The 14561-nt window shown below is 41.8% G+C and overlaps 1 protein-coding gene across 2 annotated transcripts; it reads left to right on the top strand.

Moving 5' to 3' along the window:
• Nucleotides 1-994: 994 nt before the first annotated feature.
• Nucleotides 995-13484, top strand: hp1bp3 (heterochromatin protein 1, binding protein 3). 2 transcript variants are annotated; one of them, XM_031871794.1, is made up of 13 exons: nt 995-1133; nt 1606-1686; nt 4052-4217; nt 6348-6410; nt 6520-6676; nt 6786-6929; nt 7599-7658; nt 8739-8878; nt 9363-9453; nt 9549-9708; nt 10832-10943; nt 11168-11356; nt 12048-13484. In XM_031871794.1, exons 2-13 carry the CDS (start codon nt 1620-1622, stop codon nt 12595-12597), a joined length of 1899 nt encoding a protein of 632 aa, XP_031727654.1. In that variant the 5' UTR covers nt 995-1133; nt 1606-1619; the 3' UTR covers nt 12598-13484. The 2 variants fall into 2 exon arrangements, with proteins under 2 accessions (XP_031727654.1, XP_031727655.1); XM_031871795.1 differs by lacking the exon at nt 6348-6410.
• Nucleotides 13485-14561: the final 1077 nt, after the last annotated feature.

The raw sequence follows: 14561 nt of genomic DNA, 5'->3' as shown, positions 1-14561 counted from the left end.
TATTTTGGTCTAGATTGTGTATAGATCTAGTTGAGATGTGTTTAAATGTGGTCAGGCATGCACTGGCATTCATATTACAATGTCTGCGGGATCACATGCTGATCAGATCACATATGGGGCTGGCCTTATCCATAGCTCATGCATTTGCTCGTCTTTACGGAAGTTGACTTGATTTTTTTTATCACCCACAAATGACTTTCGGCACCCTGTGAACATGGAGACTTGAGCTGACACCATTAATAGATTAGTCGAAAATGTCAGCTTCTTGATTGTGAGAATTTGCTGCTTTTCTGTTGTAGTCACTGTCGTTGGGTTTTTGAATGTTCGGACAGCATAGGCGATTTGAGGAAGTCAAATCAGGAAATTGTGACCGGCATTGTTCACAATTTTCACACATTTCAAAGACAAAATGATTAATCCATTCATTTTGAAAATAATAAGCAGATAATGGAACCTGAAAATAGTAACATCCATAGACTGTATATAAGAAGGTTGCATTCTTAATGGGACACCATTAGTGGTGAAATGGTCCTTATTTGAACTACACATAATGATGCAACTAGAAAGCTAAAGTATATTTCTAATGTTTTCTGTCTATATTTTATTGTGTGTCCACTACTGTTCTGAAAAAGAAAATGTGTTTGTCTTCATTTTAACTTTGTTAGACAACTACAGCTCCCATGAGTCTTTGCCACAGACTACCTCTGAGAACCTCATCAGGGCTGTAGTTTCTGAATGCTTATAAGTTCATAACTGATTTATCTCGGTTGACTTAACTCAGATTGTGTTGAACTGTACGGTAGACGATATCAATGCAACTCAAAATAACAAACAATTAAAGTATAATGTTGAGCTTTTAGAAACGATAACGAAAGAAAAAAAAAACGGTTTGCTAGCTAGCATCTTTTCCGTTAGCCTCGGTCGGCTACACAACGGCAGCGACGACAGTCAAGAATTGATTTTAAAAGGTAAGTGTCGGCGGCCATGACAGTGGGGATCCTTCGACGTGCTCTGTGACGCTGTGACGTAACCAACGGTCCTAATGGGGCGGGGCTCGTAAACAGTGAAATCTAAATAAAGGATCGTGCAGAAATTTACTCCAAAGTAGCTCACTTTTTCTCCACTAGTAAGAGGTAAGTTTGATCCGTGTTATGTTGAGTCACTCTCTAAATGTGAAGTTGCACGGATGCGATGCTGGAAATGATGCGTAGGCTGTTGGCTCTAACTCAATGCAACTGAAATGAATTTTCTGCCTTGTGCGACGCCATTACTGTGTATAAACCAACGGACAAAATGGCGAAATTGCCGAAAAAATTCTGGCAACTCATTTTCTGGCTCATGTGCAAATTATCGAAATTCACTGGCAGAGACTGGCGGTTAAGCCAAAGAGCATTGCACCGTATTGAAGGTGGTTGCTTTTGGCGAATCACAAGTGCAGCACCCTTTCTGCCGTTTCCATGAGAATGGGGCCCAAATGAATGAAGTGGGTTTTACGATGTCGCCATGTTTAACCACGCACGTACACAGGAATGGGCACCAAACCAGTGTTGTGTGCTAACGTACTTTTTGTCTTGTTCGCGTGCGTGTTTAATTTTCCTCATCCAGGTTAATCTCGTGTAATGCCGATACGCCGAGTAGCAGCGACTCCGACCCCGGAGAAGGCCCCCTCCGCTGCAGCAGAGAAAGGTAAGGCTGGGGTCGTCCATCACCTGAACTGAAGGACCCGTGAGCGCGCATTCATCGGCACTCATTACAGCCCACACAGTGACTGTGGTCAGTCTGCAGAGGCATGTGTGGCCATGTTGTTTTTAGAACTGATAAAATGTCAGAATCGTATACAATATTTATGTTGCTTACGTGCAGACTTAAATCAGAATTGCATGATCTTTGAGTAGAACATGTGGACGTGTTTGATAAGATGGCACATTCAAAAAAAGTTCATAATGCTGCATGAAACCCTTTTTAAAATATGGGAGGGAAAAAACATTTATGCTGTTCGTCCAACTTTTTGATTGCAAAAATCCCAACCGTCTTTGGTAACATTAATATTAAGTAATGCCCCTTAAGTCAAGTCCAGGCTTAGCTACAGCAGATGTGGCCAATCAGCAGCCACAAGGTTGAATAGTGCACCACAGTGTGGAAGTAAGGCAAAACAAGGGGAATGTCATGCTGGAGAGGCAAAACAGTCCCGCACAACCAGAGCAGTAACATCAACCTTTGGGTTTTTAGGAGAAAATATGGCAACATGCACATTACATTTTCGGAGACCTTTGTTGCATGTTGTAGACTCTCTCTGTCCTGTAAACCCGACAGTGTCCTGACCCAACATGGGTTGCAAATGTTTATTTGTGGGCTCTAACGTTATAAACCCAACATGTGTTTGTACATTTATTAACACACATGCCCGTGTTTTGCAGTGAAAAATGCTCCTGCAGTGGCTCTCTTTATAAATTGCCATGACTTTATTTCAAACGATTTCCCAAAGCAGAACAAAATAGAAAATGACAAGATGCTTCCACGGTGGAATGGTCAGTCAACTGCTAAATTTAAAAGAAAGAAGAAAAAAAAGTGATATTCTTTAGCATTGTTGCACATACAGTTGTGTGAAAAAGTGATTGCCCCCTAAACCTAATAACTGGTTGGGCCACCCTTAGCAGCAACAACTGCAATCAAGCTTTTGCGATAACTGGCAATGAGTCTTTTACAGCGCTGTAGAGGAATTTTGGCCCACTCATCTTTGCAGAATTGTTGTAATTCAGCCACATTGGAGGGTTTTCGAGCATGAACCGCCTTTTTAAGGTCATGCCACAGCATCTCAATCGGATTCAGGTCGGGACTTTGACTAGGCCACTTCAAAGTCTTCATTTTGTTTTTCTTAAGCCATTCAGAGGTGGACTTGCTGGTGTGTTTTGGATCATTGTCCTGCTGCAGAAACCAAGTGTGCTTCAGCTTGAGGTCACGAACAGATGGCCAGACATTCTCCTTCAGGATTTGTTGGTAGACAGCAGAATTCATGGTTTCATTTACCACAGCAAGTCTTCCAGGTCCTGAAGCAGCAAAACAGCCCCAGACCATCACACTACCACCACCATATTTTACTGTTGGTATGATGTTCCTTTTCTGAAATGCCGTGTTACTTTTACGCCAGATGTAATGGGACATACACCTTCCAAAAAGTTCAACTTTTGTCTCGTCAGTCCACAGAGTATTTTCCCAAAGGTTTTGGGGATCATCAAGATGTTTTCTGGCAAAACTGAGACGAGCCTTTATGTTCTTTTTGCTCAGCAGTGGTTTTCGTCTTGGAACTCTGCCATGCAGGCCATTTTTGCCCAGTCTCTTTCTTATGGTGGAGTCATGAACACTGACCTTAATTGAGGCAAGTGACGCCTGCAGTTCTTTGGATGTTGTTCTGGGGTCTTTTGTGACCTCTTGGATGAGTCGTCGCTGCGCTCTTGGGGTAATTTTGGTCGGCCGGCCACTCCTGGGAAGGTTCACCACTGTTCCATGTTTTTGCCATTTGTGGATAATGGCTCTCACTGTGGTTCGCTGGAGTCCCAAAGCTTTAGAAATGGCTTTGTAACCTTTTCCAGACTGATAGATCTCAATTACTTTATTTCTCATTTGTTCCTGAATTTGACAGCATGACGTCTAGCTTTTGAGGATCTTTTGGTCTACCTCACTTTGTCAGGCAGGTCCTATTTAAGTGATTTCTTGATTGAGAACAGGTGTGGCAGTAATCAGGCCTGGGTGTGGCTAGAGAAATTGAACTCAGCTTTCCAAAGATGTGATAAACCACAGTTAATTTATGTTTTAACAGGGGGGGGCAATCACTTTTTCACACGGGGCCATGTAGGTTTGGATTTTTTTTTTCCCCCTTAATAATAAAAACCTTCATTTAAAAACTGCATTTTGTGTTTACTTGTGTTATCTTTGTCTAATATTTAAATTTGTTTGATGATCTGAAACATTTAAGTGTGACAAACATGCAAACAAATAAGAAATCAGGAAAGGGGCAAACACTTTTTCACACAACTCTATTTCCTCCTCACAGAGGCTGAGGCGTCCTCAGAAGAGTCACCCGCCGCCGAAGAGGAGCCGGCTGCACATTCAGCCGCGCCGGAAGAGGAGGCCACGGCTGAGACGGAGCCCACAGAGAATGGGGAGAAAGCCGAAGAACCCGCAGAGGAGAAGGGAGAAGAAGGGACAGAGAAGCAAGAGTGAGTTCCACCAGAGAGCTAGTGTGCAACTGTGAATGCTGCGATATTTCACTTTGATAGCACTTTTATCTGTTTATATTATCCTTACCTCTGCTGGATAACAGCAGGCTGCTCCTCTCACGGTTGCAGTGTTGCATTGGACTAGCGCAGTGCCCGTTTAAAAACATGCCTGTTCAGAACGGGCCGGGGGCTTGGCCTGTGGTATTGCTGTTTGCAGCTTCCTCGAGAACCGCTCATACAAAATACTTTACACTCGACCCGGCGCTTCTTTGGGCCCTGACACAAAAAACACATCTGCCGTGACTTAGTTGAATCACACACACCCAAGTAGTGGTGCAACGGATCATAAAACTCCCGGTTCAGATCGTATCACGGATCATACTCTCCTCTCGGTCAAAAATCGGATCTACACAAAACAAAAAAGGGAGCAAATATAACTTTTACAGATCCCTGATCACATTTTCTTTTGCCGTTGACACTAATTGGTGATCATTGATGATCCATAATGGCAGATACAGATCCCGTTGTTGTTTGATTATAGCTGCTGGTCTACAAGGCTCCAGGCTTTTTTGCCACCGTCCCAAACATTATTTCAACTGCTCTGAAGTCAGTTTAAACCATCAAAAATTCTCCTTTTACTTTGACCTATAGTTTGTTTGTTTTTTCTTCATAAAATATTGTATTTTTTTGGATTAAAACAAATCTTGTCATGAGTAGTTTTAATGATGTAGTAGAATCTGCTTAGTGTAAACGGGTCATAGTTCATCTCTAATAACTGTTCATGTTGTTGTGAAAACATCTCCTGCAAACAGCTGGATTTGTTCAAGTTTCTCACTAACACTACATTTTATAGATCACACGTGAACACATCATGATAACGTTATACTTTACCTTTAGTACTTTAATGTGTACTTCTACTTCAGAGGAAAACATTGTAGTACTACCATTTACCTGACAGAGAAATGCTACTGGTTAAGATTCAGATTTGATGCACAAAATATAACAATTACATGAAATATGCTGCATTGTTATTCATCAAACTATCCAGCACCATATTAGAGCTCCGCCATGAACAGTTAAATAAAAATCAAGTTAATTGTACTGATATCTCTTTCACTCTTCACTTGAAGTAAACATTTAACGCAGTACTTTTTATTGTACTGTATTAATAGTTTGACTATTAATAGTTTAACATGTTTTGAGTGGGCCCACTTCTTCTGCCACTGCCAAACATTCCCAGAGAGAGAAAAGGGAGAGAAGTAAAGCTAGACGGCGGAAACCAAATCACAGAATATGCCCTTGCTTCCAGTCGGCTGTGCGCTTGTGTCGACTCCAGGGAAAGTGAAGAAGAGTTTGGTTTTAGAGTGAACTGCAGTTAATGAGCCGCGGACGACATGCCGGACTCTGCAGAGCCGTGAAGCCCCGCCCCCGGCTGCTGAACAGAGCGCTGCTCGCATGTCAGTTCAAAGTTCGTCAATATCAAACGTGTCGCGAGTCCAAATTGCACACAATTTGACAAAAGCTGTCCATTGAGTCCCCAGCAAAACACCCGGTGAGTGGGACGTGGGTCGAATGAGCAGTTCTCGAGATACGCGAAGCACACACGGAGAGACATTCCTGTCTTTTTCATTTAAATGTGACCGGCACGGCCGCATTCATTCGATGGATATCAGACGGATGTATCGGTCCCTTTGTTACCAGCTCAGTACACATCTGAAAAGTTCAAAGAAAGGACGGCGTTATCTATATACATGCAGAACAATGCTAAAATGAATTTTGTTTATCCACAGAAATTCAGCAAAATATTTTCTGGATTTAAAAAAAAAATAATCATTTGTAGGTAACATTTCTAAAGCCTTGTAGACCTTTTTCTTCGTAACAAAGTAATGAACTTTGTTATGAACGTTTCTCAAAAACAGTATAAAGAAACAAGTGTGGGGGAAACTACCATTGAGCTGTAGTTGAGGTATTAGTGACATTTGACCTCCATCTCTTCTCACAGACTAAGCACACATTGACTTTTCTGCACGTAGTACACGAGCATAGCACTCCAGGGAGGGTCAAATTACATGGTGATCATTAAGACAGATGTTCTCAAACTTCATTTTGTCTTTCCCGTCGGTGACAAAGGGACAAATGCAAGGACTGCGCGGCTGGACAGTGTTCAACACACTGCTATGTTCTCCTACCAAGGTGAGAATGTGATATAGATAAGGGTGGTAAAAATCACAGTGAAATATCGCTTCCAACGGATCGAACCACTTCACTGAACTTGTGTCTTGCTCCTCCTCTTTGGCGGCAGGTTGAAGGATGGCTACAAGTACGTGAAAGCCAAAGCCAAGAAGGTGAAACGGACGATTCCTGCATGGGCTAGCGTCGCTGGCAGCAAAAAGCGGCCCGTTTCCAACTTTGCAGGCACTCAATACAAAGTGGATAATATTCTCATCGAAGCTATTACGGTGTGCAGAAACCCTGTAAATCCATCAACGCAGTCGCTCACAGGGGTTGTTTGTTTTTTTACCGCTTTTTTCTTTTTTAAATCTCATTTCTTGTCGTCTTTCTTTACAGTCTTGTAATGACAAGTCTGGAGTTTCATACCAGTCCTTCATGAAATATATTCTGAACAAATACCCGGAGATGGAGCTCAACAAGAAGAAGTTTCTCCTCAAGAAAGCAATGAAGAAACATTTGGAGAAGGGAACCATCAAACAGGTACAGGATGATATTTGGGGGCAAAACATCTTCTAATTTCGTACTTGTCCCATGCAAAGATATAGATAAAGTTATCGGCTCAAATCTGGAACTTTTCATGGAGCATTAATGAGAACAAATAAGATACAAATGCAACCGATTGCTCCGTTTCTGACAGTGTAAAGCAGTGTAAACCTCCCAAAATCCACTAAAGAGCCAGATAGAGCTGCTAACGTTAGCATCAGCGCTTGATGGCATCCACGACCAGCGTCCTCTCGGTGGGGAAATGCTACATGGTGGCTGTGTTAGATGTGAACAGGTTCAACATAACTTCTAACTCCACAAAATCATGTCTTTTGAAATGCTGCTCAGTCTTGAAAGTAGCGCTTCCTTCTGTAGGCTGTACGATAGTTAGCTGGACTAATGTTTGCAGCTAACGTTAGTGCAAACGCACACCGTAAAATCCTTTACTTGGGCCTTTGCTCACAAATTTCTAGTTTTGAAAGGTTTGAAACACTCCACAAACTTTACATTTCAGAGCTCCTTGTAACCTTCAACCTTTGGTGAAATCCAAAGCTTAACAGTTTTAGAGATTGGTCTATTTCACAGATGCTCATTAATTAAAGTGTGAAGGAACACAGGCGTGTGTCGGGTCTGCTTACTCTTGTTATTGATCTGTCTCTCACACAGCTGAAGGGTAAAGGCCTTTCAGGAACCTTCGCCATTGGGAAGCAGTCCTCCTCCACTAAGGTATGTCACAGCAAAGGTCGGTACTGATGTACAATAGTTAAGTGCCGGCCTGTTTCTCAGCATGGAGCAGCAACTTCCTGGAGACTCTGCTGGTTGTTTTCATGCTTGTTTTGTACAGAATTAACAAACGTGAGTTAATTAGAGGGTTCAGAGGTGCTGAGGCCTGTTTCAAGCCTCTTTGCTAAGCTACGCTAACCAGCTGCTGGCGGTAGCTTCATATGAAATGGACAGAGATAACAGTGGTGTTGCTCTTCCTCTCATCTTAAGGCAAGAAAGCGTATTTCCCAAAGTGCATTGTTTCCTCATCGATGTCCAACTATATCTAAAGGACTGAGGAACCTTAAGTAGTAGAACACAGTAGAATATATCAGAGTGCTGGACGGTGAGATCAAACATCTGTATCGCAGTGTTCTTTTAAGATTCTGACAGTTATCGATATATCTACAGGTTTATTTATTTTTTATTTGTGGCAAGACTGGGTCTTGTAAACAATTGTTATTGTGCAGCATAGTCCAAAAAATAAATCAAAATACTTTATTTTTATTTTTATTTCTCTTCAAAACAAATGATTAAAATATAGTAACACTAAATACTGACCACAGGCCTGTTGTTGAAAAGTGTGCGACTGTACGTCGGTGCTGTTGGTACAATGTCAGGATGAGAGTTTGACTGAAGCAAAGATTCAACTTCCCTTTGAATCCAGTGTTTGAATCATTGAAATCGTCTGGACTGTCTGTAGCTTTTCACCAAATGTTTATGCGTCACATTGTGTCGTGTGCGATCGTGTTTCACCCTGTTGACAATAGTTGTCTGGGGGTTATTAACTGTTGTGTTGTAACCATGACCAAGAAGGGTACGCAGTTATGGATCCCCTCTCAATCTGCTGTAGTGCTGTTGTCCTGTGGCACTATGTGAAAAATGAATATCGTATGGGAAATTCAAACCGCCCAGCACTAGTTTCATAGATCTAATCCTTCTGTTACTGGAGTAGTGTCAACAGTGTCCTTTTGTCATTTTCCAGTACGAGTCTCGGGTGTGTTTGGTTGTAATTGTCATTCATGTTACCGGATGGTGTTGCAGAAACCAGCTGTGAGGGCCGAGGCTCTGGGAGATGCTCTTCCTCTCATCATCACTCGGCTCTGTGAGCCCAAAGAGGCCTCCTACTACCTGATCAAGAAATACCTGGAGCAGCACTTCCCCAACCTAAACATCAAAACCAGGTACTGACCATTCTTTTCCTGTCGAATGTTGTTTTATGGAACTCTGCAGCTAACAATCTATTCTTTTTAATTCTAACAAGTCTTTTGAAGTTTCAAAGGTTTTTCAGTTTTAATCTGACCAACCATCACAAAACTCACCATATTGAACTATTGATGTTGAAGGGAATAGATGCAAGCAAGTTGTATTTGGGAGGCTGTAACCTGCAAACATTAAATATTTACCATAATTATAGATTAATTCATAGCTGATAAAAACTGCAATCCATTAACAGTCAATCAATTAAACAAAGTTTTTAAGAACTACAGACAACATCATATATGCTCAGTGAATGTTTTTAAAATGTTTAAACTTCAAAGATACACAGCTACATACTCTCCTTTAGAAGCTCAGTAACTTATAGAAATGGGTGTATAATGTGTTGTTGTTTATGATTATTGGATATGTTAATGACTTAATGACTTAATGACTCCGGTCCGCCCTCAGGCCAGATCTACTGAAGTCAGCCCTGGTGAGGGCAGTCGAGAAAGGACATCTGGACCAAATCACTGGGAAAGGAGCCAATGGGACTTTCCAGGTAAAGCTCTCTACGACATGGTTGAAGCGACAGATTCAGTGACGGGCTTACGGCCCAAAATCCTAAAGAAAATGTTCATATCCCGACTGTCACAGCTGAAACGTACTGGTAACCAGGTCCTGTTGAAGGGCAGCAACTTGGAGGAAGCCATCACAGCCGCCATCACAGCCATGAATGAACCTAAAACCTGCAGCACCACCATTCTGCGCAGATACCTAGTGGACGCAAACAAGGATAGAAAGGAGTACCAATTAGGTAAGACTCCCCTCTCTCTCTCTCTCTCTCTGACATGACTTAGCGGGACGCTGCTGACATCAGACTGTTTCCTCAAGTGATTAAAACAACGTGTTGAGTTTTCAGTTGGAAAAGAACGCAAAATTGTGCTGTTTGATCTTCATGTTAAGTATAATGGATTCCAACAGTTTTCAATCAAGGAAGTAAACAAAAGCAGCACAATCTTCTCTGCTGTCCATCCACTGTGTTGCTATTTTGAAGACGCGCATAGTTTCACCCGCATCTGACTAAAAACCCCCACACACTCACAAGGTCACCATTCAAATTCACTTCAGTACACACACCAGTCATTGAACGCAGCACTGTTCATAACGCTGATTCTGACTGGTTTTAGTTCAGTGGTACATTCAGTCAGTTGGTGGGTCAAACTATAAAAGCACCGTTTTAAAGTGAATCAGCCATTTTATTTTTGGACTAATCGCAATGTGTTAATGAGGAAGTAAAGTAACTGTGTATCTCAGCGAAGTGCTCTGAGCCACCAGGGAGGAGGTCCACTCCTAAAAGCTGCTGATTCTGTCTGAGAAATTGGTGATTCAGTATATTCAGCTGAAGACCTGTTCCTACGTGTACGGCACACAAGATTAATCATGAGCATAGGATCCTGTGGAGGTTTGCTTTGTGCTTTGGTTCTCGTGCATCCTTACGAAACCTTTTGTTTATTTGCCCTTTAAACAACATGCAAGACGAGCGAGCACTCTTAAAGCCACATGTTAAAAACACATGTTCTTATTGTCTCGATGATTCTGCAACAATCAAAGTTACAGTTCAAAGAAGTTGATGATACCACAGGATGGATGTGAAGGTGTCTGTAGATGGTTTTGACATGAAAACTATTTATTCCAACATGAAGGCAAGTTGATCACAGCTGCTGTTCCCTGCAGAGAAAGAAACTAACTTTTACTCTCACGTTTCCAGCTTACAAGAGGCTGATGTAGGAAAAGGTCACTTTAAGGGCTTCTTTTGTGAAGTGTGCTTTCTTTTCATTTTCTAACATTTAAAACCTAAACGCGCTGCTCGATGAGCTTTTGGTTCCACGGTTTGTGGATCCTAAATCGTGCCCTGAAAGGAGAACTCTTTTCTTCAGTGGCCAGTCTGAGGAGGACCCTGACAAAGTGTAAAGTACTCGGCTGGATGGAGCAGATCACCGGTCACGGCTTCACAGGAACCTACCAGCTCTCGTTCCCCTTCTACCCGAGGTACGCCAGCTACATTTAGCATTATTTAAGCATTTCATGCTCACAGTTCCTTTTTTCTTCATCACACTTTGGATGGAAAGCCTACTGTATTGACTAAAGAAACTTTTAACCATGTGACAAAGTGAAATTTATATTTTCGGTTTTAAGCCCAGCTGATGAGAAGCTTTGGAGAAAATATTCGCCAAACAGAATGAAAGCCCTGATGATTTTATTTTTCTCTTTAGCCCTACCATCCTGTACCCAGACAAGTTCAACGACCTTTCTAAGAAAAACCCACCACCCAAGCGGAGGCGGACGGTTGAAACTTCTGACGAGGAAGAGGAGGAGGAAGAAGAGGAGGAGGAGGAAGAGGAAGAAGAAGAAGAAGAAGAAGAAGAAGAAGAGTCTGAGGATGAAGCGCCCTCTCGGAGGAGGTGGGTGAAAAACAAAATAAATCTGTACCTAGTATCCTTAACACAGGGTTGTATTGTGCAGGCAGTTTCTCCATCATTTAGAGAGACACTCTGAAAAGAGAAATGCCTGAACGCCGACTCGAAACCACAAATCTACGTGGACTTTTTGATCCCGGTCACAGCTTCATCGGGTCCAAACGGTTCCAGCGTCTATATATGTGCACCAGGAGGCTGGTGTGAATCACATCTCAGAACAATCAACAATTCAAAATAAAATACAAATTTGAGAAGTTTTAAGTTGCATGAAACGAAACATTGAAATATTTTAAATGACTGAGCACAAAAGGGGGTATTAAACCTGAACATTTTCACACACATGCATCATATTACACACTGATGTAAATGTCTTTATGGTTTAGGCTGTGAACAATTACCAGAAGAAGCTGTATATTTTAATATTACACCATATATGTTCTGTTCAGACCTCTGAAATTTACTTGTTGGAGTGGAAGAGTTTTATTGTCGACAGCCATTTTTGAACATTTTGACCTGACAAAGATCCCACAGGGATCGAAATGCTGTCCATCTAAATGAATGTGTGGTTTGGAGTCCGTGTGCAGGCGTTACTCTTTTAATTCATGCAGCCACATGCGATGTTTATAGTCCCGCTACTTCTACTCAAGTTAAAGCTCCCTGTTCAAATTGCTTTTAGAAAATCTCAAAAGAGGCCTCCACCCAAGGCTCGCCGTCCCCCACCGGCCAAGAAGTCCCGGAGCTCTAGTCAGTCGAAAGCTAAAGGCAGGGGACGCTCCCTTGCAAAGAAGTCTCCCGCCAAGAAGTCTCCCGCCAAGAAAGCGGTGTCTTCGGCCAAGCGAGGGGGAAGGAAACCATCGGCCTCTAAGAAGGAATCCACGCCGCCTCCTAAAGCCACGCCGCCTCCTAAAGCCACACCCGTCAAGAGAGGAGCTCCTGCGAGAAAGCCCAAAACGCCAGCTGTTAAGAAGCTGAACAAAAGGGGGGCCAAGCGACCGGTGTCCAGAGAGTCGTCCCCCGAGGAGGCCGTAGTCACAAAGGAGACGACGAGGAGCGGGTCCAAGCGGTCGAAGCCCGAGGAGTCGTCGCCTGCGGTTAAAAAGGTGGCGACCAAAGGTGGGTCCAAGCGGGCCGTGCCCGAAGAGACATCCCCAGCAAAAGCAGTCAAAAAGGGGGCAGCGAAGAGCACCAAGCGGTCCACCCGCAAGTCCAAGAGAGGGAAATACTGAGCCCAGGAGAGCCTTTCATGAACTGGGCCGCTCTGAATCTGCAGCAGTTTGCCGCGTTGTTTCAATGCTCTCTTTTATCAGTTCCTCCCTTTTTAACAGGGCAGTAGTTTTGATTTTATTTTTTTATTTCTATTGTAGATTAACAATGTTATCCTTCCAAGTTTTACTGTACTCTGAGAGTTTTTGGATTTCCTTTTTAATCACCATGTGTAGAAAAGCTCAGTTAGTGTTGCCGTTAAAACAGATGTGTGACCAGCTGCCAGATCGGGAAAGATGGATAGAACCAGGTAGTGACTTCCGTTTTTATATCTGTCCCACACCCACTCTTTAGTCGTTGGTGGCACACGTTCCGAATATCAAATGAAGTGAGAGATCAGTGTTTGAGGGTTCATTTTAATTAGAAATATGGGTTGAAAAGTTTAAACCGTTCCTAATATTTTATAAAATACAGAATTTACTGTTGTTGCCCTGTATCGTGGGATAAAACAATGTTATTGACCGTGCGGTACTGCATAAGAATTTGAATTTGTATCCATCCTTCTAATTATATTGTTAATTATTATTATTTACAATGATTGATATTTGTTTATTTAAAACAAAAAATGCCCTGAGAAGATTTGACAGGTTGAGGACTTAACAGAGGAGAAAACACTTGTTTGTGTTCATTTCAACACACATTGGGGGAGAATGTCTTTTTGATACATGTCTGTAACAAAAAATATACATGAATTGGTTTTATTGCTCCACAGCTGTAACGCAGTACCAAACTGTACGAGATGTTAAGAAGAAAGGGGATAATAGCTCATACGTACCCTGCATGCATGTATTCCTTGTGTTGTTAAGCTTTTTTCCGAAGTCATTAATAAAATGGCTATATTTGTAAACTCTTGCTGTTTTTTTATTTACATGGAGAATTTCAAAACACACAGCACACTTTCCAGATTCCAGAATATAAAGATGTATCAGTTATTGGTTTCCAGGTTTCTTCGTTGCACAAAACTAAACGGTTCTGTTTAAAGATGTAACGGTCAGAGCTGAGACTAGCAGGTGTCCTGTTTAAAACACAAGGGGACATATTCAACTAAAAACATCAAGCATTTTAACATCCTCTTCATTGTTCAGTGGAGATAATCATTGTTCTGTTTCATTTCTTGAAGTTTGGAGATTTACTCATTTAATTGACGCATTCGATTTTGGATATTTATTTCAAAATTGTTGAAACTACGTCGTATGTTTCAGTGTGGGAGAGAGGTTCAAATGTGCATTGGTGTAAAGTAAGTTTATATTTATTCGTTACTATGGCATGTCCATCTCATACTACCTTTTACATCACTCAACCAATCACAAGTAAATATTAAACCTTTTACCCGTGTGTGTGTGTGTGTGTGTGTGTGTGTGTATATATGTGTGTATATATATCTGACAGCTATAATTACTGGTTACGCTACAGATATATATTGTACTTGAAAATGTCTTTAAAGTTAACAAAATAAGAATTATTTTAGAATAAAGAATTAAAGCAGTGGTTCTTGACCTCTTTGGCTTGTGCCCACGCTAAACATCAGTGAGTGGTTGAGGCCTCTCGTCTCCGTCTCAGATCTCTATACAAGTTGTTTGCAGCTGCACCAAACACATGCTTCCTCTCTAAACTTCTCAAAGGGTTTAAATTATGTATTTAAGCATTCAATATGTAACCCCCCCCCAAAGAAAGTATCTAGTGATCTAGAAAACATTGGATGAAACTATTGAACAGTACAGAGTGAGTCCTATGATACTGAAATTAAGAAAGATTGAGAAAAGAAGCTTGTCTTTAAAGTATTTATTCTCTGCGCAGAGAAGGTTCAATCATCTTATAGAATGCAATGCGGTCTGAAGGAGGAAGGAACCCAGAGTGTTTGAGGCCTTGAGCACATGGTGGGTAGCAGGAGTTCAGCACAAGGACATCTGGACAACCATTGAATGGT

The sequence above is a fragment of the Anarrhichthys ocellatus genome, unplaced genomic scaffold (assembly GCF_004355925.1).
Source record: "Anarrhichthys ocellatus isolate YVR2014 unplaced genomic scaffold, GSC_Weel_1.0 scaffold60, whole genome shotgun sequence".
NCBI lineage: Eukaryota > Metazoa > Chordata > Actinopteri > Perciformes > Anarhichadidae > Anarrhichthys > Anarrhichthys ocellatus.
The sequence above is the reverse complement of the archived record's forward strand: the minus strand, read 5'-3'. Positions and strand labels throughout refer to the sequence as shown.